The following is a 23486-nucleotide window of genomic DNA, read 5'->3' on the forward strand; positions in this document are numbered from 1 at the left end:
ATAAGAATCTGTTTAAACTTCTGCTGGTTGTATTTGTTCATTTTTTTTATACGTTTTTCATGATATTGAGGTCATTCTCAGTGGAGAGAAGCGACCTCGTGGTGGTTTTAGCTGTGGAGGTTTTTCTTTTGAGCAGGCTGGGGGACGAGCGTGTTTTCCATTGACCAGAGTCTCTTGAGGAGCTGGAGGCTTAGAGTGCTATGTGTGACCTCCAATCAAGGCAGAGACGCTCTCACAGAAGAAAACCTTCCTTCCATTTGAAGCCAGATTCCAAATGAATTCAAGAAATGTGTCTCCGTGGTTATTTAATGGAACAATATGCATGATGCCTTCCATTTCCTGTAAAGCTGCTTTCCTTCACTCTACGCCTGATGGAAGTAGGACATCGCAGAACATGCTGTTTGAGTTCACGTCCCCACGACCTTTATTTTGGGGGAATTTCTGCCGACCCTCCTCCAACCCTACCAGCAAGAATATGATCTGTTTTTGCAGCCCCTCGTGCCCCCTCCCTTCCTCCGCTCCATCCCCCTCCTCCTACACCTCTGTGGTGGTCCTGGACTTTCAGAGTCAGCATCTTTCCCCAGGAGTCTGGAGCGACACGACGTGGACCATGAATCTGCTGGGGCTGGTATGTCTTACTTCACATCGCTGTGCACTCGGCTTTCCTCCAATGCATTTCAATCTCTGCTTCTCACGTTAAAAAATGGGGGGTTTTTTAAGCACCAACAACTTGCATTCCTTCTCTGGAGCTATTCTGCGGTGGGCATCAGATTCCGATGAAATGGCCATGCATTTCTCAGTGTCCACGCCTCTCCCCTTTTCAGTTGGTGTCTGTGCTGCGTGTCCTGTCCGTCAGTGATGTGTGTGTGAGTTTTGTGTACGGCCGACCCAGACGCTCAGGCGAGGAGGGGGCCTCTGCCAGGACAGAGGGTGAGTTATGTTTGCTCTGCAGAACATCTCTTTTGTCCCCGGTGACCTTCAAACTTGAGCTTCAGCAGCTCGTAGTTAGTCCAAGTTGCTTATTCTATTTAATAATAAGGCTGCAAACTGTCCTACAGTGTCCTGGAGAGTCCGCACGGTCACATTCAGGAAACAACCTGAGACGCCTGTGATCATGACAAAGGCTTCTAATCTGATTTAAACAGTGTTGTGCTGCATGGCTGTGTTCATGTTCCACCGTAGGTTTAGTTGCTCAGTTTGCCTCTGAAATAAATATAGTGGAGTCATAGGTTTTATCATACAAATACATTTTAAAGAAATTGTTTCTCCTCTTATTTCTATGAAATGAAAAGCATCTCAGGAGTTTTCTGGTGGAGCTGAAATGTCTGCCAGTGCATATGAAACATGGGAGGAAAGAGTCCATGTGGGAGGCTTACAAGGAATCACTGTGACTTCCAAGTCTTCCGAGGTTTTTTTCTTCTCTCTCTCCCCTCTTGCCACCCCCCCCCCTCCACCACCACCACCACACAGCCGCACCACTGTGCACACCTTCCTTAGCTGCAAAGAAGAACTACTAAACAAAGTTTTTTCAGAAAAATCATATTCTCTTAAGACGGCTCTTAAACGTCTTCATTCCCTCAGTGGGAATGCCTTTGTGAAGGCGACTACTCACCGGTTCTGTGGGGTCCATGACCTTGCTATAGGCCGAATGCACCTGTGTTGCTCAGAACACGTCTCTCCCTCCCACCGCCCGACCCAATAGAGAGGTCATGCCAGGTCAAAGTCAATGGACGAAATAGTAGATTGATCAATGACTGTAAGATCGATATGTTTCGCTTCACAAAAAAAGTTGCGTATTGATCGAGGGCAAACGTGTGTTTTTTTTAAATGTCACAATTGGCAAGATCGTGCCGTCAAAGCCGAGAAATGTGGATAAATGTAGCAAGTTGAATGACAATGACTCTGTGACTCGGACTGTTATTCTGTGAATTTTGATGAGGGAGCGTCAGGACAAAGTCGGACCGGGGTCCGTTTCGCCAGAGTTTGACCGAGCGTGTTTGTCTCTCATGAACAGGCGGCTCCAGTGGCCACGACTCTTCCGGCTCCTGCAGACACAGATGCTTCGAGCTGGTCGAAGCGCAGCCGCCGGGCTGTCGCTGTGACAACCTGTGCAAGACGTACAACGGATGCTGCTCCGACTTCGACCAGCTTTGTCTCCGCACAGGTGCGGAAGCGCCATTTCATGTCGGTGTCACTGTTTATTTATTTATTTTGTTGAAAAAGGAGCACTTCGTCAAAAACATTTTATTTATGTTCATTTCTGCTTCGTTGTTCTAGTTATTGAAAACTAGAATTGTCAATCATTTTTCGTAAACTAAAATGAAAAACTGAAACTGCAATGTCTCTTCTAACTAAAATTATAGCGAAACGGTCCTTCATTTTTTTTGTCATTTATTTCATAAAGAAGCATTTGAAATGATTTAAAATCAGTTTATTTTGGCTGGGCTGGTTTTACGACAGCTGCTGGCCAGGTACGGCATGTGAAGTCAGTGACGTCACTCGTGTTGAGGACCTGACGAGCGCTGGTGTCTCTGTTTTTTATTGACTATTTTTGTGTCCTATTTCAACCTTGTTCCAACACCACATATTGAAAGGAAAAACCCAACAACATGTAACTAAAAAAATAAATAAAAACGGAAACTACATGTTTTTCAAAAACTAATAAAACTAGCAACCCACTCAATTTCAAAACTAAATAAAAAGGAAAAACTAATGAAAACCCCCATTATAACCTTGCGCCATTCACCAAGATGTTATGACACAACATGAGTTCCATTGGTGCCGAGATTTTAGTGGCAAAAGAAGCGGCTTCCATATACATTTTGCTGGAGACTCGTGCTGTAGAGACCTGGCTGCTGAAGCTGTTGTGGTGGTTTCTCCCTCCCAGACGGAGGCTACGAGTGCAGCAAGAGCCGCTGCGGCGAGCGTCGGCTGGAGCAACACGCCTGCCACTGCTCGGACGACTGCCTCGCCCTCGGAGACTGCTGCACCAATTACAGAAGCCTGTGTAAAGGTTGGAGGCCTCCCCTCACACCAAGTTGTCATGACTGGTGCTGAAGAGTCGCTGGTGTCCTGTGTGACCGCAGGAGACACGACTTGGCTGCAGGACGACTGTGAGGAGGTGAAGAGTGCGGACTGCCCTGCTGGGTGTGTATCAAGCAGTGTTGCCACAGTTACTTTGAAAAAGTAATCCGGCTACTGACTACTCCCTCAAAAAGTAACGTTACTGATTAATTGAATTTAAAAGTAACTAAGTTAGATTACATGTCACTTGTCAAGTGACATTTGGCAGCCGATTTGGCTCTTGCCTAAACAATATATTTTATGTCAATTTTGAGGTTGGAGTTCTTGGGGGTCCGGTGTTTTTCCATGTTTGGGGTCATTTTTTAGCACAATCTCAGTTCACACTCTTAAACATTGGAGTGAAAACCACACACAAAAAGCAACAATTATGAAAAACAAAACAAAGTGATATATAGCCATTTATATAATAAAACGGAGGGATTAAATTATTGTTTGACTTTATTGCTTTTTTTTACTGCAAGGTAAACGTTTACTGGGTCTCAGTGTAGTTGCACTTAAGTGGCTGCTGTGACTCGCCTCGCCTCTAAATAGTAACCCATTAGATTACTCGTCACTGAAAGAGGTTGTGATGTAAGAGTAACGCGTTAACACGTTACTGGCTTCACTGCGAGGCCATGGAGAGCAGTGACAGCTGGTCACCATGGCAGCACACAGCTGATAGGTTCATTTGCCTCCTGCAGGTTCGTGCGTTCCCCCCTCATCATCTTCTCAGTGGATGGATTTCGAGCGTCGTACATGAAGCGTGGCAGCGCAGTCATACCCAACATTGAAAAACTGAGTAATGTCCTCACTTGTTCTCACCGGCACATCTTGCTCTCTGATAAATGGCATCTAGCTGAGCCTCTTATGGCCCCCTGCTGGTGGGCCTTCCTTCCCGAGTAGAGGGTCGCTTCAACGGCGCTGCATCACTTTCTTGCAGGAACCTGTGGAACCCATGCTCCGTACATGAGGCCCGTGTACCCGTCCAAAACCTTCCCCAACCTCTACAGCCTGGCTACGGTAGCCCTCGCTCGCGCCACCTCACACTTCCATCTCACTTCTTATCTCGCTTTTCATGTCCTCCTCCTCAGGGTCTGTATCCAGAGTCGCACGGGATTGTGGGTAACTCCATGTATGATCCTTTGTTTGACGCCACTTTCTCTCTGAGAAGCAGGGAGAAACTTAGTCACCGGTGGTGGGGCGGGCAGCCAGTAAGTCGCCACTCACTGTGAAGAGCTGTGTCGCACGCTAACCTCTGACCCTCAGCACCACTCCCAGCTGAATGAGAAGGTCTTTCCTGTGCCCTAGATCTGGATCACCGCAGCTCAGCAGGGGGTGAAGGCTGCCAACTTCTTCTGGCCGGTGTAAGACCTGGCGGCGCTGGTCCGCACGGCACCACGGACACGTTAACAGCTTGAGCTTATGTGTGTCTCCAGCGGGATCCCCATGGAGAGGAGGATCCTCACGATGCTGCAGTGGCTGCACCTGCCTCCAGAGGAGCGGTGGGTCACCACCAGATCACCACCATCCGCCTCCAGTCTACATCAGTGCTGCATCTTCTTTTCCAGGCCGTATGTCTTCGCTGTTCACGCAGAACAACCGGACACGTCGGGACACAAAATGGGGCCGTCCAACAGCGAGGTGAGTGGGAGCGGCCAGCGGGTCCCATCAGGCGCACGTCATGCCTCGCTGCTGTGTTCCAGCTGGACGGCCCTCTGCGGGCAGTGGACCGAGTCCTGGGCCAGCTGATGGACGGACTCAAGCAGATGAAACTCCACCACTGCGTCAACGTGGTGGTGGTCGGGGATCACGGTACAGGAGCGATGGCTGAGAGACACCAGTGCCGTTGCTCGTCCTCATGCTTTGCTCGGCAGGAATGGAGGAGGCCCACTGCGAGCAGACCGAGTACCTCAGCACCTACCTGACCAACGTGGACGACATGGTCCTCATCCCTGGCTCCCTGGGCAGGATCAGGCCCAGACCTGGCAGGGGCTCCAGATGTGAGTCAGCTCAACAATATCCACCATCAGTGCCCCAACTCATCTGTCCTTCTTGAATTCCAGTCCACCCTGAAGCCATCGTTGCCAATCTCACCGTGAGTGGCATTTATTCCCCTCAAGTCCAGTATTTGCCGGTGCATGTCCTGCCTCAGCTGCCGGTGGTCACTTGCGTGACTTGAACATCATGTAACATGTAACGGGCTTGTCTTTCCACCCGTCAATACTCTGCCTTGTGTCTCAGGGATTGAATGAACCATGGAGTTGTGACGTTCTTGCTGATTTATTTTCAGTACTGACAACACTCCTCAGCAGCGACAACGCTGAGGGGAAGCCCAGTTCACACATGCACAAAATGACTTAAAGTGACAGTACACCCGAACAATGAGACCAAGTAACATACACAAAGATGTATTAGGTGAATTTCATCTAGAATCACCTGGTTACACAAGTATTAAATTGCATCTACCGGAAACCAGAAGAAGAGAAAAGTGTTAGAATGAAGATGGCAGATGTAGGTCAGAGGCTGCGATGAACAAGTGTCATGTCTGTGATTCAGTGTTCACGTCCCATCACCTCCACAGTGCAAGAAGCAGAGCCAGCATTTCAAGCCGTACCTGAAGCAGCACCTGCCCAAGAGGCTGCACTACGCCAACAACAGGCGGATCGAAGATGTTCACCTGCTGGTGGAGCGACGCTGGCATGTGGCGCGGTGAGCTGCACTAAGACCTTGCTGCCCTCGGGGCTCTATAGCTGAAAAATCCTATTATGGCTTGCAGGAAAGCGCCAGAAGGGCGGCGTCAGTGTGGTTTCGCTGGGGATCACGGCTACGACAACAAGATGAACAGCATGCAGGTGTGTGTGGTCCGCTCACGTCAAGTCCACATGCTGCTCTGAATACAAATGGCTGTCTGTTTTCCAGACAGTTTTTCTGGGCTTGGGACCAGCGTTTAAACACAAAACCAAAGTTCCTGTGTTTGAAAACATCGAGCTTTATAACATGATGTGCGGTAAGTAGTTTCCATCTGAACTGACTCACAACTGTTGACTCAAGAGTCTAATGATGATACAGACCTTCTGGGAGTCAAACCTGCCCCCAACAATGGAACCCATGGGAGCCTGAACCACCTGCTGAGGAACCCTCCGCACAGGCCTGCTCCTCCTGAAGAGGCTTCACGCCCCACGGCCTCCAGTGTGGCTAACCTGAGGACGGATGACATCAGCTGCATGTGTCACAGCAAGGTAACCCCTTGGTCTTCTTCACGTATAAGCACAGCATTGCTTGGTGACTAGTCAGACCAGCCACACCCACAGAGAGGTGCATTAAGCCATCTTTGTTAGGCCCTAGGTTCAAGTCAGAAGTAGTTGGCTGCAGGTCGAACACTGTAGTGCACATGCCAGTCCAGTGGGTGGCGCTGTAGCTAAAATGAAGAACAGTTTGCTAGAGAGAGGTGGTTTTGTGCTGAAATGTTGTCTGTGTTCTTGGTCCAGCTCATGATCTCGACTGATTCTAATCTTTTTGCAGTTGCGTGTAAAAGCTAGAGGCCTGAGAGGCTTGAAAGTGACCCTTGTACGAGGCTATAACCTGGAGTCACTCTGGCTCTGTCTCTTACAGAACCAAGTGGAAGAGCTTAATCAGAGACTGAGACAAGCTCTCGATGGTCAGTGCAGCTGGTGCGCCGCAGGCAGCCGTCCAACACTCGCGCTCACCCCTCTCCCTTCTCGCCCCCACAGACAGCAGGAACCTGCCGTTCGGCCGACCCGCGCTGCTCTTCAGCAGCAGGTACTGGCTGCTGCGCCACAGTGACTTTGTCAGCGGCTACAGCGAGGAGCTGCTGATGCCTCTGTGGACGTCCTTCACCGTGGGCCGGCAGGTAGGACGTCGGCCGTCGTGACCCATCAGTGACCCGTCAGCGAACCTTCCCTTCAGTCCCGCCCTCTTGTGCAGACCACGGCGTCCGTGTTGCCGGAGTCACTGTCCGCCTGCCTGCTGGCCGACGCCAGGGTCCCCGCAGGCTCCGCCCCTTCCTGCAGCAGCTACAGGAGGATCCGGCCCCTCGTCCACGCCTTCCTCTACCCGCCAGGTACCACTCGTGACGGGCTTCACCAAACAGCCAGAGCCACTAGGTGGCACTCAGAGCGCCACCTACTGAGCTCTGAGGAAGCCCTTCACTGGTAAACCAAGTCCATGGTGGGAAGCCTCCTGCAGCTCGCAGTCACCCCTTCCTGTGAACCAACAGAACTGTCCTCCAGCACCGACAGGAAACGAGAAGCGCTGCTGGTCACCAACTCCGCCCCCATGTACCCGGCGTTCAAAAGTGAGTTTGCTTTGCCTTTGGACGGAGTGGAGCCCGGCTAACGTGGCGCTCCGTCAGGAGTGTGGCTCTACATCCAGCAGGTGCTGCTGAGGAGGTTCGCCAGTGAGAGGAACGGAGTCAATGTTGTCCTGGGGCCCGTGTTCGACCACGACTGCGACGGCATCAGGGACCCCACTGAGAGAATCAAAGAGTTGGTTTCACCTTCAGGCGTGGGCCCAGTGTGATGGGACAGAAAGGGTTTTAACTCCACCCTCCTTCCACCGCAGGCACGCCAGCGGACCGCTGCCCATCCCGACTCACTACTTCCTGGTGCTGACCAGCTGCTTGGACTTCACCCAGTGTGCTGACTCATGCGGGGGCCCACTTCACGCCACAGCCTTCCTCCTGCCCCACAGACCCACCAACGAGGAGACCTGCAACGTAAGCTCCCGCCACCAAGGAGGTCCAAGAAACTGGGATCTGTGGATTTGAAGCGCCATTTCAATGCACACCGTATTATGATGCCTGGTGAAGCCCTTTCCGCAGCTCACACCACCTTCTTCCTTCCTCAGAGCTGGGAGGACGAGTCGCGCTGGGTGGAGGAGCTGATGAAGATGCACACAGCACGGGTGCGGGACGTGGAGCTCCTGACTGGTCTGGACCTCTACCGCAGGACTGCGCTGAGCTACACTGAAGTCCTCTCTCTGAAAACATACCTGCACACGTACGAGAGTGAGATCTGATCACGGCACCGTCACTGTGACTGGTGGATCGATCCAGTTTTCTACACTGGAACATGCGTCTGTAGTGTTGGATTCTTTTCTCCACCACTGTATCGAGGACCTGCATTAGATATACAAATGAATATAGACTCTTAAAGTGTGTGGAAGAGTAAAGCAATGTAGACAGAAGAAGTGAAAACACACAAGCGAGAACCACTAAATCCAGCCACTGCCAGGTGTGGCCAGAATCACAGTTAGAAACTGAGTCTCGACTCAGCAAGAGACTTGGATGGAGGATTCAGGAGCTGTTGATGTTTGTTGTTGAACTAAAGAGGTTTTGTTAATGGCTTTCTTGTGAGTGTCTTCACTTCAGCTTCACTCACTCTCGATCCTGAGACTGTTGTCAGGGGCTGTTGCGCCCAAAACACTGAAGAAATAGCCTTAAATTTAACTTGTCTTTTGTCATTGAAATAATATAAAATAAGGGGAAATTTGGAAAATGAATTACACCATGACATATGGTAAAATATCAATACTACAGCCTACATATATTATATTTAAAGAGTAAGTCATAATATTGACATTTTATATTGAAATTCATAAAATATAGGACTTAATCTTTTTTTCAAGGTTTGGGTCAAACATAAACATGGAAATAAAATAAGGCATTTTCATAATTTTAGGGACAGGAAGTACAGATCCAATGAAATCTGCCCATTAAAAGTACTGTATTTAACATTTTGAATTCACTTTAAACAGCTGAGGAAATAAAATGTAAAAAATACCTCAAAAGAAAAGTTATATTAAGAATTTAAATAGCGATAAATGAGTGATTTAGTAGTTATATTATCTGACCTCTTGGGGGCCACATAGGACGGCCCCTTGTGCGGGACTTTCCTTGACCGTACCTACCATAGGTAGGAAACACCCGAGAAAGTTTGAGCTCTTTTATTGAGTGACCTCTAAAAACGAGGTCAAAGTACAACAACATCAAAGAATAAAAGCAAGTTGTTACCGGCACAAACAATAGTCCAAGTCAAAGGTATAAATTACATCAGCGTGAGCGAGTCGCCGTCGCCAGAGTTGTGCCGTCGTTTCTTACTCTCTGTTGCTCCGACTCTGTCTGGGAAGCTGTGTCCTGCAGCAAGGACCTGTCTGACCGTCACGTTGACCCTGGAGTCCTGGATGTAGCTCCTGCACACCAGCCAGTCCTCGGCCGTGACGGGCTCCACCAACCGGGTGTCCTGTGGAGAGAAGCCCACAGGATCTTGCAGCTCCTCCGGCGCAGGAACAATCCGCGGCACCGCATGGTAGAGGAGGCGACTCTGACCCGACATGACCATCACATCGCCACTGTGCATGAACATGGCGGTCGGAGCGTCCTGTTTTCGGTAGCCTCCCAGGAGGAAGATGGCCGACTGTCCGAAACTGCAGGAAAACCAACCAGAATGAGACCACGCTGGGTGTGGGGCAGCACCAACCCACTCACCTGTAGGACAGCAGCGGCTGGCTGTGGTCCAGCTCCGACTCATCCACGTGGATTCCCAGGGAGGAGTTGGACCTGTAGTAGTTGAGGATTGCTGCCTCCGGGCTGAAGCTTGGGAAGCTGCAGGCCGCTGCGATGTGGCGGGACAGAAGCTGGAGGTCGGACGGGAACGGGGTGCAGTGACTTGGAGAGTAGGTCTGCGGTTCAAGAGACAGACTTGCAGCGCGACTCGTTCATAAGCTCCGACTCTGCACATCAGGACGTGGAGATGAGGCTCCCCAGACTCTGCTGCTCACCTTCATGTCCCAGTTGTAGTGGTAGCCCAGAGTCACCCAGCGGAGCTTCTCTAATAAGGTCTTGGGCTTCCTCAGATCACTGTGACGCCTGGGAGACAGTCGTTTAACCTTGGCTTCAAAACTGGCAGCAGTCGGAGGAGAGTCTCACCTGAGGCTTGGAGCACTCGTCCCCCAAATGTCTTGAGTGTCAGCCGGCGCCATGTGCAAGTCCAGGTTGCACACGTTGGGTTTCCGCGGGTAGGTTTTCAGACACTGTTTGATCCAGAAGTGCTGGGCGTCCGAGAGGAAAGGGTTGGTGATGAAGATGAACCCTGAAGAAACACAAAACAACTGAAACATCAAAGCTGAAGCATAAGCTGCTAAAAATTTACCTGGGAATCCGCTCAGGCCACGAGCCTCCCACTGCATCACAGGCTTCAGGCCAACTCTGGCTGCATCCACATCACTCACAGCATTAGTGTCCAGCTGGACTGGAACAGTCTGTCAAGATATTGGAGGAATTGGAAAGACAACAGAAAGATCTGTGAGGTGTTTTTAACAAACAGGAAATGTAGCTGTCAAAGTAAATGCACAAACATTAATAATAACAACACCGCAGATGCCATTGAACATGCATATAATGTACATATATTTAAATTAATTACATCCTTGACATTATGTCATTAAAATGAGACAAAATGCAAGCCATTTTCGCCAAAGAGAAAGAACGTGTACCTTTGCTGTCGCTCACGTTTGTTGTCAAGCGCGACTAAGGCACTGACCTTTTCACTGGCAGAAGCTTTAGAGAAGTCGAGCACGTCACTCAAGTCCGGAGGAGGAGTCCTCCTCCTGTACAGCTTGAAAACTTTCCGAAAAACATCCACTTCACTTTCGAGTAGGGGTGCCGCCATCTTGATTCGCTTCTTCTTCCCTTGATACTGAGCTACACGAACAACAACGCAGCGCGTGGGCGCCCCCGAGCGGTAAGGTCTGTTGGTCCAAAATTGTTTACTGGTGGTCAAACTTAAATTGCGTATGTTAATAAACTGTACAATTTTAAGATTGCCTTTCACCAGCCGTTTTACTACATTTATGGACACAATTTGGTGCTAATCCTTAGCTTTGTTTGACAGATTAGTGCATTTACCTGAAAGGCACATTAATAAAAAACTCAACTGAAGAAAGAATTCCACCTTCATACTTCATGCATACAAAAAATCCAAAGAGGAGCACAGTAACATGCATTTATTTTCATTTTGAACACACACGTTCACCCGTTGCTCCCGGAAATTCACTTTTTAAAAAGCAACAATTGTAACATTTAATTTGGGATTCCTTCAAGAAACTTGAGATCCATAGGTGCAGGAAAAACCATGTGCCAAGATGCTGAGCCGAACCAGTGACCGTTCACTCGTCCACAGCATCCTTTCGAACTTTTGATTTGCAGGCCAAAATAATTCCAGCAGCCATGAGAGCCACCCCAGCAGTGAGGCCCAGCACACACACGAGGTCTGCAGTGACACCAGGCTGACTGAACTTGACTTCTGTGGAGAGAGAAAGGATGAGACGGTGGCTCCATGTCTTCATGTAAACAAACATTCACCCCAGGTCTTGATGTCAGGTCCTGCCATGGCCTGGTGCTCCACGCCGCATGTGTAAACGTCCCCCTCCTCTGGCATGAACGTCAGCGTGGAGATGTGGCGGAAGGTGTAATCATCGCTGGCGTAATAGCGACTGTTCCACACTCCCCGCGACACAGGGAGGCTGTTTTTGGTCCAGGTGACGTTGACGGCCGGTGGGTAGAAGTCACTGATGAAGCACACGAGGCGGTTCTTCTCACCTGGGAGAACCTCCTCAGCAGGGTAAATGATGCTAACTGGTGGCTCTTCAGGTGACCCGACAACAGAAACACAGTTATTGTCATTGAACTGTTGAAATAACACTGACGCACGGATGCCTCTTTACCTTTGACTTCTGGTGGGTGATTCTCCACGATATCAAATGCCTGCAGCAATTTGAGGCACTTTCCCTTGCCATCCTCCGCAGAGTTGTATAATTTATCATGATCAAAATGTATGATCTTGTCGGTAGATATGTATTTAGGAACAGTGTATACCAGCTCCCTTTTGGCAAAATCAGCATAGACAAGTTCCTCTGAATCAAGTGTGCACAGTGCCTCTGTTGAGCCGTTCTCAAAGCAGCCAAGTGTGCAGGAAAAGTGGTGGAACACTGAAACCAAAACCAAATAAAACGTTTAATTATTAAATTAATAAATCAATTAATTTATTAATGTTTTTTATCAAAATGTAAACTGGAGTGAAAATGTAAAACTTACCTTCAGAGTCTGTGAAGCTGATGTCCACAACCAGGAACAGCAAAAGTGAAAGCTTCATTTCTGGCCAGTGAATCTGCGATTGATCGATTCTGAGGCGAAATACAGCGAGAATCTCCCAATGAGTCGTATAATAAAATGTGGCTGAAGCCGGACGGCAACAAATAGGTGATTAAAAAAATCTTCCCAGTTCAGGTCACATCACATGAGAGGAACCTGTTGAACCAGATTGTATCGCTTCTCAGAAGTGACAACAATAGAAAAAGCACAAAACATTTTGCATGAACGGCATCCATTTTGTTTCTTACCATTGTGACCTCTATTGTACAGGGCCTCTATTATTTTTCTATGTTTTTCATTGACACATTTTCATTGGTTTGGTTTCGGACTGGATTAGATGGATCTGAAAAGTTGTTTCCTTAAAATATGACTCGTCGATTCCTTCTAGTTATAATCTTCCACAAATTTGATTTTATTTATTTTAATGAATGAATGATTTTTTTTTTTCAAAAAGCAACGCACACTCGAATCACCGATTCAACGAATTGACGTTTGTCCCTGTTGGGCTGCCGTATAAACACGGTATACGCCACTGCGCAGCTGCGCGCATGCGTGCGGCGACCGTCGTGGCTCGAGTGAAAACAGTACGGAGGTGACAAGGTAGACACGCTCTGGCCACTCTCGTCTCAGTATGGCAGCATCGTCCAAAAAGGTTTTCGAGTTGTTCGTTTCTAAAATTCCATGGACACTAGCTACCAGTAAGTTCGTATCCAGTTTGCGTTTTTGTTCTTTTTTCTTTGACAAGAGGTTGATGCCATGTTCCCTGGTTCCTCGTCCCTTGCCTGCCAAGGGCACGCATTAACCTCCGATGTTCATGGTGAATTACCGACCGATTATGTTACAACTTTGAAGCTAGAATGGGGTACATCCGTCCGTGAGCCAGCCATAGTGTTGCTTATCACATCACGATACGATCACGCATGTCGTGTGCCATGTTGTGGCAGGACTCATTTCACTTCTGAAATAACATTTTCGACCAACTTTTCTTCGATATTTTCCGCGTATTGTCATTCGAAATCATGCCTTACACTTCAACACAAGTTGGAAGCTGTCAGTCTTAAATATTTAGAATCTGTTCATAATCTGCGTCTTACTTTTTTTGCAGAAGAGATTCGGGAATATTTTGGACAGTTCGGAAACGTCAAGCGATGTCTCCTTCCCTTTGTGAGTTTCTTCCCCACTGTGTGCACCTGTGGTGACTGTAGACCACGCTTGAGCTGTGGCTTCTTCACAGGACAAGGACACTGGTTTTCACAGAGGCTTCTGCTGGGTCACCTTCTCCACAGAGGAGAGCTTGAACAACGCCCTGCAGAAGGACCCACACATCCTTGAGAACACCAAGGTAACAGTCTATCTCCATTTACCCAAATCCTCCTGTGTGAAAACACAGTTCCTCTATGTGAAGTTGGGGTTATAACAGACAACTTTATAACAACTTTAATAGTTTCGTGTTATTGACTCACATAGTTTTGATCATGACAACATGAGACCGAGGTGACTAACTTCAACTCGTATCGATCGCTGCGTTCAACATGTGGAAAACTGAAAGGACTCGCCAGAGAGCTGGTCATGTTGTGTTGCTCCGGGGATGCAAGACCCCAGTCACCATTGCTAGAGTCAGGACTTCACTAGCCTGAAAAGCGCTGCCTTCAAACTGCATTATCACATCAGTTTCCTCTTCTCCCGCAGAGAATGAAGAAGTCCTCTTAAACAGGAATCTTCTGGTCACATTCCCTGCTAGGGGGCGCTGCTGTAACAGTAGTATTCCTCCCCGTGACCTCTCATCTTTTAGGATATGAACGGGACAACTGTTTATGTCTGCATGCATTGTGTTGTGCGCACAATAGAAACGAGTTTCTATTGGAGACACTAATCTGTGTTTAACTGCAGCTGCAGGTCCAGAGGAACAGGCGGCCCATTGCTGGCCAGAAGTCGAGCAGGAGTCCTGAGGACGACTGAAACACTGGTGTCCTCATGAGGCAGTCTGCCAACTACACCTGTACCATTACAACCCTTGTTCTCATCACCTGTTGTCTGTTTATAAAAGAAATGTTCCAATAAATTACGCTCAAGACTCCTCAAACAATGTTTACACAGTAGGTCAGAAGTGTTTATTATCCTCTAAATGAGAAGGGAAAACAGATTTAAAATGTATGAGCACGAGTGTTGAGCCTCCTATGATCCTAGTGTTCACTGGCACCATTTATTTGCATACGACTGCAGGAAAACACAGTCAGGACTCCAAGACTCGCTCGCACCCCTGTAACCGCAGCAGCAGCTTGAGTCCCACTAACAAAGGAAACATCTGGGACCGTTTTCATGCAACTGCAATACTCCATCCTGAAGGGGGCGCTACCAACGTCCATGAGTGCCACAGACTGACTGAGTGTCCAATGATGTGCTATACATCCCACCTGATCTCAGCAAATGCACATGCAGCAGGACTGTCATCCACCTCCAGAGCCAGTAACCAAGTTTAAAAAAAAAAAACGGCATCGCCACTTCGACCTCAGTCCATGGTTTCATGACCTGAACGAACACACAACACAAGAAAAGTAGGAGCTCATAGGGACGTGATCATTTCAGTAGTCAGGGAGGGGAACACTCAGGATCAGTCAGAGTCCGGATGCTTCTGTGGACTCTCTTCCGCGCTGGTCTTCCTGGAGGCCCCCGCGTCTGCATGCTCCGCCCCATTGCTGAGGGAAATCTTCTCTTGTCCTGCAGGTTGATGCCCAAAAAAATTACAGTTTGAATGATTCATTTTTGCCATCGACTATTACCGCAGCACATGCATGACTCCTATGTTAATGGAGAAGGATTGTGAGCAAAACCTGCCTTGTAGTGATGCGGAAGTGTGGCATGGAGGATCTGTGCTTCCGGCCTCTAGTTCATCGAGGTAAAGTCGGTATCGATGGCCGCTGTCGTCTTCGTACTCCACGTTCTCGTCATCGCTGTCCACCTCCGGCGCCACATAGACCACCTCGAACTCGATCTGACCCCCCTGGGACAGACAGGACGAGATGTGGGACTGAGGCCGGGCGCCCGGAGAGCAGGTGGATGGTTACCTGCTGGGACAAGATGGTGACGGCCTCCTTGTGCTTGGCGTCTCTCAGGTTGATGCTGTTGACGGCCAGGATTGCATCTCCAACGTGGAGGCCTCCGCAGCGATCTGCAGGCTGGCCCGGGTGGATCTCAGAGATCAGGATGGGAACGCCGTGCTCCTTGCCACCCTGTGAGGACAACAAATCAGAGTAGATTATTGAAGGTTCACAGTCAGTTCGTGCCACATTCTCACCGTGATGGAGATGCCCAAACCCTCGTGGTCTTCTTTGACAAGCGCCACCTTTCGGATCGGACCCACTCCCTGCGTTTTTTTCAGCATGTCTGGGTCCTAAGGTCACAACAGGGTAGTCCATGTCAATTTCCTGAACCTTTTATTGTGTGGAAAGTGCTAACTCCAGTTGGGTACTCACATGACCCACAGGTGAGGGGAGGGGCTTCTTGGGGTCGTTGCGCCCCCGGCACGCTCGAATCACGGTCTTGTGGCGATGGAGGTGGATTTCAGCTTCGAGCTGGTTCCACAGTTTGTCATGCGCGGGTCCCTTCATGTCTCGGCCGAGCAGCTGGATCTGCTGCACCCTATCAGAGACATTTCAGATATTCTTCATATCAGTTTGAGATGGACAATCCTTATTTGGTTGGTTGTGAAAACACCCACTCGATTCCGCATCATAACTGCAGGAAGCCCATCCAGCTTGCTGCTCATTGGTAATATAGACAAATCTGAGGGCCATTAGTATTGAGGCTCTCATCCAGACGTTATTGAGACACAGATCAGTTCAGAGGGATTTGAACTGTGCATGGTAACGGCCAAAACAAAGCAGTAAAACTGCCAGAATAAAGGTGTTGATGGAGCTTGAGAAAACAGACGTCGCTGGGGAAGTGCCATTGTGCAGCCACTGAAGATGGAAGGAGGAGGCCGCTGCGTATCTTAAAAGAAACCTTGTATTGTACAGGACAAAGCACTGTGGCGGAACATAAATGTCAAATATTTGACCCTTTCATGATCATACTTCAGGATTTTTTTGGTATTTTTGCATATTGTAATCGATAATACAACCACACTCAACATCTGCGTGCTGTTGACCCAACATCTGAGGCGTCTTGTTACCGTCCAGCCAGCTCCTTGTCCAGGTATTTAGCAGCCAGTCGAGCTCCGTACACTTCAGCCTGCAGGACAGCAATGTGCTTTCGAAGGGCTTCGTTTTCCTTCCTGTACAGTTTGGCTTCTCCTTCCACTCGGGCCTCAGCCAGCTTCTCCTTCTTGCTGGCCTCCAGCTCCTGCTCCTGTTGATCCCAGGAAATATTGAGAAGGCACAGAGAAGAAAGCCGCTGATAAGTGTTATCCACAGTTGTGGAGCTCTCGGTTTTTAACCCTCTTTCTGTGTCCACAGAGCACAGGTGTGGCTTCTGCTGCTGCTCAATGACATCAAGTTGATGGAAAAATATTTTCTGCCTGAATTAAAAGTTAATTGTGAACATTTGAGTTGACTCTGGATAAATTATAAGGTTGTCGTGAACTACACCTCAAACACATGACGCACCACGATAGGAAAACTGTTAAAACAGGCACAGGAAGACACAAACTCCAACGGTGTGAGACATGAGCTTGCCCATGCAACGCAGACCACAGCAACACATGTGACCACAATAGCAAGGGTCAGTACCGTGAGCTCAAAGCATATTAGAGGTTAATATGATCGCTGGACTAAAACGCAACAACATAGAAGAAATGTGTGTTATTTAAAGAGGCTGTGAGCAGATATATAAACTTACCAAATCTTTCATTGCTGGTACAAGCTTTTGAAGAAGAATCAGCAGAGGAAGAAAAAGAAATCATTAGAAAAACGTCACATCAAGCATCAGCTGGAATTCAAGTTCAATAAAAGTGGCAGGTCATGAGAGAGAAACATTAGTGTTAAGTTGTAGAGCGGGAAAAACAAGAAGCCATCAGATCAATACGACAGTGAGGAATCTCATGCATGGCAGCCCGCGCCACGAAAGCTGGAGGGAAAGCTGCTGATTCCACTCATTTTTCAAACAATCTCTCAAACAATGAGGTTCCCAGTCAAACTGATGCTTTTTTGACATCACATTCACATTTGGAGTGCAAACTCTATTATTTACCTGAAGAATCAGAGACGCACAGGTGCAAACGAGCAGCCAGCATAGAAATTACGCCCCCTTTGGATCACTGACTACTCACTGTGATGTTTGGAACAGGAAATAGGCAACAAACTCACCAGTCTGTCTTTGATGGCATCTGATTCTTGAGGTTGACCATGCTTAGCATGAAGCTGCAGCTGCAGCGCATGGAGTTGCAGCAGTTGGTCGTGGACCTCCCGCTCCACCACGGCTCGCTCCGCCTGAGCCTCGGTGAGCTCGGAGCGCAGGTCCAGGATCTGAGCCTTAAGGTGAGAGGAAAAACCAGCACATGTAAACAGCTAATCAATCACAGAGCAGCCCCGGCACCAATGTCTTTCATGAACGCAAAATAAAAAAACTGAAGTTGGGGGTTCTTAGTTTTTAAGAAAATAAAAATCCACACAACCAATGTGGACCACATCACTTCATTCGAGCCTCTTTGGAGGATCCATTGCAATTGCATGAAACTGAACAGCCGATGGAAGCAGTTGTACTAGTCACAGGAATTATTTATTCATCCTTTATCAACCACATGCTACTGTTTCATCCGTGACGGTTCCGTTTCCAGTGCCAATGCCATCAGGCTGGAGAAACCCGTCGGTGTATAAGATCAGAGAGGTCAAGATCAGCGAACCCCTGACTGGTCTAGAACCTCCAGAGAAACTCCCGCTGGCTGTGGCGTTTAAGTCCAAATCTACTAGAATAATATGCTGAAATACCATATCACAGCTGCGGGAGGGGAAACGAAGCTCCCATAGGACCCACAAAGGGAAGAGTTACTCTGATCCTGGAGCTACAATATCTTTGGTCAGGATAATTAGCAAAGGCGTTACTAACCTCCAGTTTGTGGTTGAGTTGGAAAACGGTTTGGGTTTTGTGACAGAGCTGTGCGAAACAGGAGCTGAGACTTGTCATCTTCTGTCGACCTTCGTATGTAATGTCCACTTGATCCGGATCGATTTCTCCAAGCAAAAGATCCACATCCACAAAAGCCTTGTCAAACTCCTTCTCCAACACTTCCAGCCAGCGGAACATTGACATTCCGGTGCCGAGACTTGTGTTATGGCCCACCGGGGAGCAACTAGCCGAGGCAGCCATAGTTCTATCCCGCTAGCTCGAGCGTTAACGCGATAGCTTTGGTTTCTTTGCGCTGTTTCCTGTTTACAAATGCGATGACGCGTAAAAGAAAAGCCGCCACACGTTTTCAGAGCCCTCACTTTCTACATTGGGCAAAGAACATTCGCTGTCGATACTGAAATGTCAAACCAGGAAGTCACCAACCCTGCTGAGATCCTTCTTCGTTATCTTAAAACTCAACATGACAGATAAGCTCAGACACACTAGCGCCCCCGCAGGTCACACTGGCCTCGGCGGTCTTCTTGACTTCTTCCTTTTTGAATCCCAAACACCGCCTTTCATCTTCCCACAGCAGAGCATTTAATGAACCTGTCAAGTCATAAAACGATATGCTTCGAGGTCAAATGAGAAAAAACAAGAGCAACTTCCACTGAAATATAGACTTAACGCACCAGTACATGCTGATAAATGATCAAATTGTGAGGTGAAACCCAGAATCCCAAAGTGATTTTGGTGCAGTTGTGGTATTGATCAGGTATTTTTTTGGAAACAACAGGAGCTACTCCATTGGAGAGGGCTTTTATTACCAACATGCTGAGCAACACATCCCATGTGAAGCAGTGAAACAGGTCTTTAAATGTAGTCAAGCCAAGAAAGAATGCAGCGGGATGAGTTGCATAAGGACATGGTTCCTCTTATTGCTGTTGTTTTGGAGAAAAAGCAGTTGCCTTGCATCAGTGACATGTTGTGCGCCACAATAGGCATCAGTGACAACCGTAGTCTGACACACTCTTCCTCAGCTCATTGATGTCCCTCCTCAATTTGTCCACCTCCAGCAGCCTGAAATTCACTTCTTCCTCCACAGCATCTCTGCATTCACTCTCTTCAGAAGAAACATTCAGTGCTGAAAATAATAAAAAGACGTTAGTCACAGTCATCACAATCGTGTATTATTTTGAACAATAACGTCCTCTATGCTCAGACTGCTCAGTAGCAGTGTGGACAGAGGAAGAGGGGTATGAAATGAATCTTAAATGTTGCTTTATGCAGTTACTATTTAATGCTAGGTACAAGGCAACAACAGCTGCTTTTGAAGTCATAAAAGTTGGAGTGAAATTGTCCCAGGAAACACTGATGAAAGCCTGTTAGCGGCTGCAAAGCTCCACTTACACTTCATGCCCAGCAGCAGCGAGAGGTTGAGCTCTTTGCCTTGAGCCCGCTGAGTCAAAATGCTACAAAGGGCTCGGAGGTCAAGCAAGCACAGGGACATCTCACTGAGAAGCTCCCCCACCTCTGGCATCTCACAGCGGAATTGAGACGGCGGAAGCTAGTTTTCAGAACAGGAAACATTGTTAGGTCTCTCTGACCAGGCAGGCAGCACCATTACGAAGCCACACATACACACACACAGCCTTGGATGTTGGTGCAGTGTGTCTCACCTCGCATTGCTCGTCCGTGGTCAGCTGCATCCTACTGATGGGCATCCTCACCCCATCTGCCAAACACTCCTGCACTCTTTGCTGCAGCCTGAAAAAATCCAATATTTAAGAGTGTTAATGTGTGTGTGTGCAGACTTGTGCAGCTATACTTGCCCAGAGGGTTAGTCACCACATTGACATCGTCCCAATGGTAAAGCAAAGTGAATCACTGAAAATCACGGTGATGATTCAAACAAGAACAAGACGTGAGGGTGCGGTTCCATCTCCAGCATCATCCCTCCAAATGTGGGTGATACCTGTGAACTGATGCTCTCAGCTCCTTCTCTCTCTTGGCCTGTTGCTTAATCTTCTCATCTTTCTCCTTCAGCAGAGCAACTCCCTCCTTGAGACTCTTCTGTAACTGAGACACCGTTACTTCAAGATCCGTGGCTTTGTGTTGCATTTCTTGCAGCTGCAAACACAAACACACGGGTTACATATTAACTAGGGGTAGGATTCGATTAAAAAAAATAATCTAGTGGGATTAATTAATCTCAATTAATCGCTTTATTTAATGTATTCGAATATTTGCCATAAGAAGCTGCATTTTTCAATTTGAATGAATTTGGCATATTACTGAATCAAATGATGGACCCATACATACATTTGTTGTTTATTTTACACCAGTTTGACAATAGCACAATAAATCACGATGGCAGCTATATTCAAGTTTTTATATCACCTTATTTAAACTAAAGTTCTTTTCTTGAATATATTATGTATAAGTGTATAATGTATACGTATAATAATATGTATAAGAATTTCAATTTTATAAGAATTTCAAGTCCATTCACAGTAGTGGAAACCCTGGCCAATGTGTAGCGAAAAACATCCCTGAACAAAAGCAAACAGATTGCTTATGTTTGCTTTTGTTCAGGGATTCCTCCATGTTTGTTGTTGTTGTTCTCATCCTAGCTGCCACGTGTCTTGTGCATCAGTGTGATCAGTGGAGCAGGAACTTGTGTTCTTCCTGAGAATGGCAGCTGATCATATGTGAAGGATGGCTGATCCTCATGAGTCCAGTCACCTGTACTGTCTCCACCTGCACTTCATCCAGCGTTGGCAGATCAGCCAGGTATTTCTCCAACGTCTCAATCCGCCTTTGCTTCTCTTGGTTCTGTTCACTCTCCCTCTGGCACTTCTTCCTCATGCTGCTGATGTATCGATCCCGTGTCTGAACCTACCGTGCAGAAAACCATCACAGTGGAACAGCTAGCAGCAACACATGTACCAGGAGCCATTCACCTTCATGGCAGGCATCTGTATAGCTCACTATCTGTCTGTGTTAGCATATTCTTCAACTCTATTTGCAGCCTTTTTACACAGTAGTTTGGTGCCATTTGAAGTTTGTGGAAAAGAAATGCACTTAAACATGATGTCCTTTATCATCACGCACGCTTGGCGGGTCCGCTACCTTTTCCTCTAGCTTCTTGACATCAGCCGTGTATTTCTCAGTAACTTGTTCGCACAATTCATTCAACTGCAAAACTTCCAGTTCAGCCAGCGCCAGCTTCCTGTCAGATTCCTCGTCACAGAGAAGCAGATCAGAAGGCCGATAGAGGCGTGTTTCCCTCGAGACGTCCTGCAGGTCAGAGAGATGTAAGCTACAGAGACAATGAGTTACCGCTGTGGAGAAACCGTTACCTTCGAGCTCAAAGTCTGCAGAACCTGCTGAGCGCTGAGCTCGTTCTCTCTGATCCGTGTGTGGAGGTGGAGGATCTTCTGTTTCTGTCTGATGGGGAAAATGTAGGAAGTGAGGAACAAGAAAATGGATGGTTTCTTGATCTTCTTCTTTGTTTATACTAATGCAATTGTTGTTGTTTAGAAACAAGTGAGAATGCAAGACCATGTTTTCTTTTAAGCTCAAACCAGAGCTGTTGTTTACCTATTAATTTCAAGTTCTCGCTCTCTCAGCAGCCTTTCCCTGATCTTCAACACGTTCATCGATGGAGGGGTGCCCGTGAGCATCTGCAAAAATAGCACAGTGACCTTCCAACACCGACGCTACCAAGCTCCCTCACTTCCACCTGACCTGTGTAAAAGCTGGCTTTTCGCCGTGTCTGTTCCACAGCATTCCACCAGAGGATCTTGTTCCAGCATCAGTGCTCCAGCCAAATTCCATTCCGCTCTTCATTCTGGAGCTGTGCTCCATTTGCTCCACCAGCCACATCTCAGTCCGAGTCGCAGGCTTGATAGGGGACTCCACATTTGGGTGTTGACTTAGTGACTTCCCTGCAGATCCTTTACCTGGGCTGGACTCTATGAAGGACGTAGGGCCTGTGAACCTTACAGGTGAGGACAGGGCTGAGGACACTTGCCTGCATGACCTTGAGTGGCGGGGTGACTGAAGCTGCAGGCTGCTGCAGAGGAAGTTAGGCACTGAATACAGGTCAGGCGTTAAGCCATGAGATGCTTTGCTGCAGTAACGTCTCAGACTTCTGTCAAGAGAACCTTGTGATATTGGACTGTTTAATGTCCTTGCTACACTGAGCTCAGAACCAGAGGACAACTTTGACAAAGAAGACCACCTTGGAATCAGTCGATCTTCCTGACTGGACGAGCCGAGCGTGTGCATGGGGGACATGGCCGACTGTAAGCACTTGCTCATCCAGTCAAAGGTATGTGGAGCAGGCAGCAGGAGAGTGAGGAGGACCGACCTTGATGGGAATTGACCTGCATCAATATATTAAAAAATACCATGAGTATCAGACACCACCTGTCTTTGTATTTATTGATTTTCATGCAGATTATGGGTAAATTAATATGCCTCTGTTTTCTTTATTATAACGTCCGGATTTCGAAAAGTAGTTCCCCGATTTTCTTTCCCATTTTCGATACAATTTATTTCTTTATCAACAGACAATCAAAACACTGATTCATCTCTCTTCCTCTGTTCAGGGAACCGTTACAATGCCAAAATAAAACGACCGTAAATAAGAGCAGTGAAGGGACTGGAACACATTGGTGACCAGAGCCCACAAGAGTAGCGCCACATTGTTCACACGCCTATTCTTCTCTCTGTATACAGAATTGTTCTGGTCACAAATACTGACACACTCAACAACGTCTCACCTGCCACTGATGCGCACGTCCTCCTGCTGTCAGCTGCGCATCATTTATCAATGAATGAATTCAATTCGATGCGTGGAGCCCAAAATTCAGAAGCCCCAGTCAAAAATAATTGAAAAATAATACCCCCAATGTCATCGGAATGTAGCTTACAAGCCGCTTGTCAGTCCTCGGGCAGCAGTGTTTTGATTTTGAAACAACGTCCTCTTCGGTCGATTAGCATAATACTGGTGCTGCTACGAGAAAAGAACTGTATTCGATTGAGCTCGATTTATGTCAGCAATTAATGTAGACGAGATTCATATCATCCGTTGGTTTGGGTCTTGCTGACGTCAATACTAAGGAATCCGTGACAGTGCAATGTGGAATATTCGCCTCTGGAGGCAGAAGTGTCCAAGGAATTACCGGAAGTAGTCGACGCAACC

At 47.7% G+C, this 23486-nt stretch overlaps 6 protein-coding genes across 8 annotated transcripts; 2 read left to right on the forward strand and 4 right to left on the reverse strand.

Annotated features, from left to right (window-relative positions):
* Window positions 1-164: 164 nt before the first annotated feature.
* Window positions 165-8415, forward strand: enpp2 (ectonucleotide pyrophosphatase/phosphodiesterase 2). The gene is made up of 25 exons (XM_053844098.1): window positions 165-628; window positions 825-930; window positions 2015-2164; window positions 2888-3013; window positions 3087-3147; window positions 3765-3862; window positions 4004-4083; window positions 4155-4274; window positions 4372-4427; window positions 4500-4565; window positions 4632-4704; window positions 4767-4875; window positions 4938-5063; window positions 5127-5158; window positions 5645-5772; window positions 5840-5915; window positions 5983-6070; window positions 6133-6302; window positions 6676-6721; window positions 6795-6934; window positions 7009-7144; window positions 7301-7378; window positions 7436-7568; window positions 7645-7798; window positions 7930-8415. The coding sequence occupies exons 1-25, from the start codon at window positions 275-277 to the stop codon at window positions 8098-8100; spliced, it is 2877 nt and encodes a 958-aa protein (XP_053700073.1). The 5' UTR covers window positions 165-274; the 3' UTR covers window positions 8101-8415.
* Window positions 8015-10880, reverse strand: alkbh1 (alkB homolog 1, histone H2A dioxygenase). Of its 2 annotated transcripts, none has more exons than XM_053844093.1 (7): window positions 10623-10880; window positions 10233-10341; window positions 10010-10172; window positions 9862-9949; window positions 9569-9762; window positions 9133-9507; window positions 8015-8200 (listed from the first exon to the last, which is right to left on the reverse strand). In XM_053844093.1, exons 1-7 carry the CDS (start codon window positions 10749-10751, stop codon window positions 8101-8103), a joined length of 1158 nt encoding a protein of 385 aa, XP_053700068.1. In that variant the 5' UTR covers window positions 10752-10880; the 3' UTR covers window positions 8015-8100. The 2 variants fall into 2 exon arrangements, with proteins under 2 accessions (XP_053700068.1, XP_053700069.1); XM_053844094.1 differs by having other exon boundaries at window positions 10576-10724.
* Window positions 10881-11070: 190 nt separating this feature from the next.
* Window positions 11071-12377, reverse strand: LOC128746790 (H-2 class II histocompatibility antigen, A-U alpha chain-like). Its single transcript, XM_053844096.1, has 4 exons — window positions 12176-12377; window positions 11806-12069; window positions 11444-11725; window positions 11071-11384 (listed from the first exon to the last, which is right to left on the reverse strand). Exons 1-4 carry the CDS (start codon window positions 12231-12233, stop codon window positions 11248-11250), a joined length of 741 nt encoding a protein of 246 aa, XP_053700071.1. The 5' UTR covers window positions 12234-12377; the 3' UTR covers window positions 11071-11247.
* Window positions 12378-12789: 412 nt separating this feature from the next.
* slirp (SRA stem-loop interacting RNA binding protein) lies at window positions 12790-14334 on the forward strand. The gene is made up of 4 exons (XM_053844097.1): window positions 12790-12930; window positions 13338-13396; window positions 13467-13574; window positions 14123-14334. Exons 1-4 carry the CDS (start codon window positions 12864-12866, stop codon window positions 14189-14191), a joined length of 303 nt encoding a protein of 100 aa, XP_053700072.1. The 5' UTR covers window positions 12790-12863; the 3' UTR covers window positions 14192-14334.
* gopc (golgi-associated PDZ and coiled-coil motif containing) lies at window positions 14316-18729 on the reverse strand. 2 transcript variants are annotated; one of them, XM_053844091.1, is made up of 9 exons: window positions 18275-18728; window positions 17536-17700; window positions 17069-17092; window positions 16404-16579; window positions 15706-15871; window positions 15528-15623; window positions 15298-15462; window positions 15068-15233; window positions 14316-14950 (listed from the first exon to the last, which is right to left on the reverse strand). In XM_053844091.1, the coding sequence occupies exons 1-9, from the start codon at window positions 18533-18535 to the stop codon at window positions 14844-14846; spliced, it is 1326 nt and encodes a 441-aa protein (XP_053700066.1). In that variant the 5' UTR covers window positions 18536-18728; the 3' UTR covers window positions 14316-14843. The 2 variants fall into 2 exon arrangements, with proteins under 2 accessions (XP_053700066.1, XP_053700067.1); XM_053844092.1 differs by lacking the exon at window positions 17069-17092 and having other exon boundaries at window positions 18275-18729.
* Window positions 18730-18897: 168 nt separating this feature from the next.
* Window positions 18898-23481, reverse strand: LOC128746786 (centrosomal protein of 85 kDa-like). Its single transcript, XM_053844090.1, has 10 exons — window positions 23065-23481; window positions 22025-22665; window positions 21878-21960; window positions 21637-21724; window positions 21407-21574; window positions 21020-21172; window positions 20250-20404; window positions 19954-20041; window positions 19685-19841; window positions 18898-19418 (listed from the first exon to the last, which is right to left on the reverse strand). Exons 2-10 carry the CDS (start codon window positions 22598-22600, stop codon window positions 19279-19281), a joined length of 1608 nt encoding a protein of 535 aa, XP_053700065.1. The 5' UTR covers window positions 22601-22665; window positions 23065-23481; the 3' UTR covers window positions 18898-19278.
* Window positions 23482-23486: the final 5 nt, after the last annotated feature.

The sequence above is a fragment of the Synchiropus splendidus genome, chromosome 15 (genome assembly GCF_027744825.2).
Source record: "Synchiropus splendidus isolate RoL2022-P1 chromosome 15, RoL_Sspl_1.0, whole genome shotgun sequence".
NCBI classification, from domain to species: Eukaryota; Metazoa; Chordata; class Actinopteri; order Syngnathiformes; family Callionymidae; genus Synchiropus; species Synchiropus splendidus.

What these genes read in the sequence shown, in the direction of transcription:
- enpp2 (XM_053844098.1), top strand. Translation starts at nt 275, where the DNA reads ATGAATTCAAGAAATGTGTCTCCGTGGTTATTTAATGGAACAATATGC. An exon ending in CCAGCTTTGTCTCCGCACAG is followed by an intron (nt 2,165 to 2,887) that starts GTGCGGAAGCGC and finishes TCTCCCTCCCAG; the next exon opens with ACGGAGGCTACGAGTGCAGC. An exon ending in CACCTGCCTCCAGAGGAGCG is followed by an intron (nt 4,566 to 4,631) that starts GTGGGTCACCAC and finishes CTTCTTTTCCAG; the next exon opens with GCCGTATGTCTTCGCTGTTC.
- alkbh1 (XM_053844093.1), bottom strand. Translation starts at nt 10,751, where the DNA reads ATGGCGGCACCCCTACTCGAAAGTGAAGTGGATGTTTTTCGGAAAGTT. An exon ending in ACTACAACTGGGACATGAAG is followed by an intron (nt 9,763 to 9,861) that starts GTGAGCAGCAGA and finishes CTTGAACCGCAG; the next exon opens with ACCTACTCTCCAAGTCACTG. An exon ending in GGCGACTCGCTCACGCTGAT is followed by an intron (nt 8,201 to 9,132) that starts GTAATTTATACC and finishes TATCTAATGCAG; the next exon opens with GTCCTCGATACAGTGGTGGA.
- LOC128746790 (XM_053844096.1), bottom strand. Translation starts at nt 12,233, where the DNA reads ATGAAGCTTTCACTTTTGCTGTTCCTGGTTGTGGACATCAGCTTCACA. An exon ending in CAGCTTCACAGACTCTGAAG is followed by an intron (nt 12,070 to 12,175) that starts GTAAGTTTTACA and finishes TTTTGGTTTCAG; the next exon opens with TGTTCCACCACTTTTCCTGC. An exon ending in ACCTGACATCAAGACCTGGG is followed by an intron (nt 11,385 to 11,443) that starts GTGAATGTTTGT and finishes CTCTCTCCACAG; the next exon opens with AAGTCAAGTTCAGTCAGCCT.
- slirp (XM_053844097.1), top strand. Translation starts at nt 12,864, where the DNA reads ATGGCAGCATCGTCCAAAAAGGTTTTCGAGTTGTTCGTTTCTAAAATT. An exon ending in AGCGATGTCTCCTTCCCTTT is followed by an intron (nt 13,397 to 13,466) that starts GTGAGTTTCTTC and finishes GCTTCTTCACAG; the next exon opens with GACAAGGACACTGGTTTTCA. An exon ending in ACATCCTTGAGAACACCAAG is followed by an intron (nt 13,575 to 14,122) that starts GTAACAGTCTAT and finishes GTTTAACTGCAG; the next exon opens with CTGCAGGTCCAGAGGAACAG.
- gopc (XM_053844091.1), bottom strand. Translation starts at nt 18,535, where the DNA reads ATGGCTGCCTCGGCTAGTTGCTCCCCGGTGGGCCATAACACAAGTCTC. An exon ending in ATGCCATCAAAGACAGACTG is followed by an intron (nt 17,093 to 17,535) that starts GTGAGTTTGTTG and finishes CTTCTTCAAAAG; the next exon opens with CTTGTACCAGCAATGAAAGA. An exon ending in CACTTCCGCATCACTACAAG is followed by an intron (nt 14,951 to 15,067) that starts GCAGGTTTTGCT and finishes ATCAACCTGCAG; the next exon opens with GACAAGAGAAGATTTCCCTC.
- LOC128746786 (XM_053844090.1), bottom strand. Translation starts at nt 22,600, where the DNA reads ATGAGCAAGTGCTTACAGTCGGCCATGTCCCCCATGCACACGCTCGGC. An exon ending in CGAGAACTTGAAATTAATAG is followed by an intron (nt 21,725 to 21,877) that starts GTAAACAACAGC and finishes TTTCCCCATCAG; the next exon opens with ACAGAAACAGAAGATCCTCC. An exon ending in TGCAGGTGGAGACAGTACAG is followed by an intron (nt 20,405 to 21,019) that starts GTGACTGGACTC and finishes TTGTGTTTGCAG; the next exon opens with CTGCAAGAAATGCAACACAA.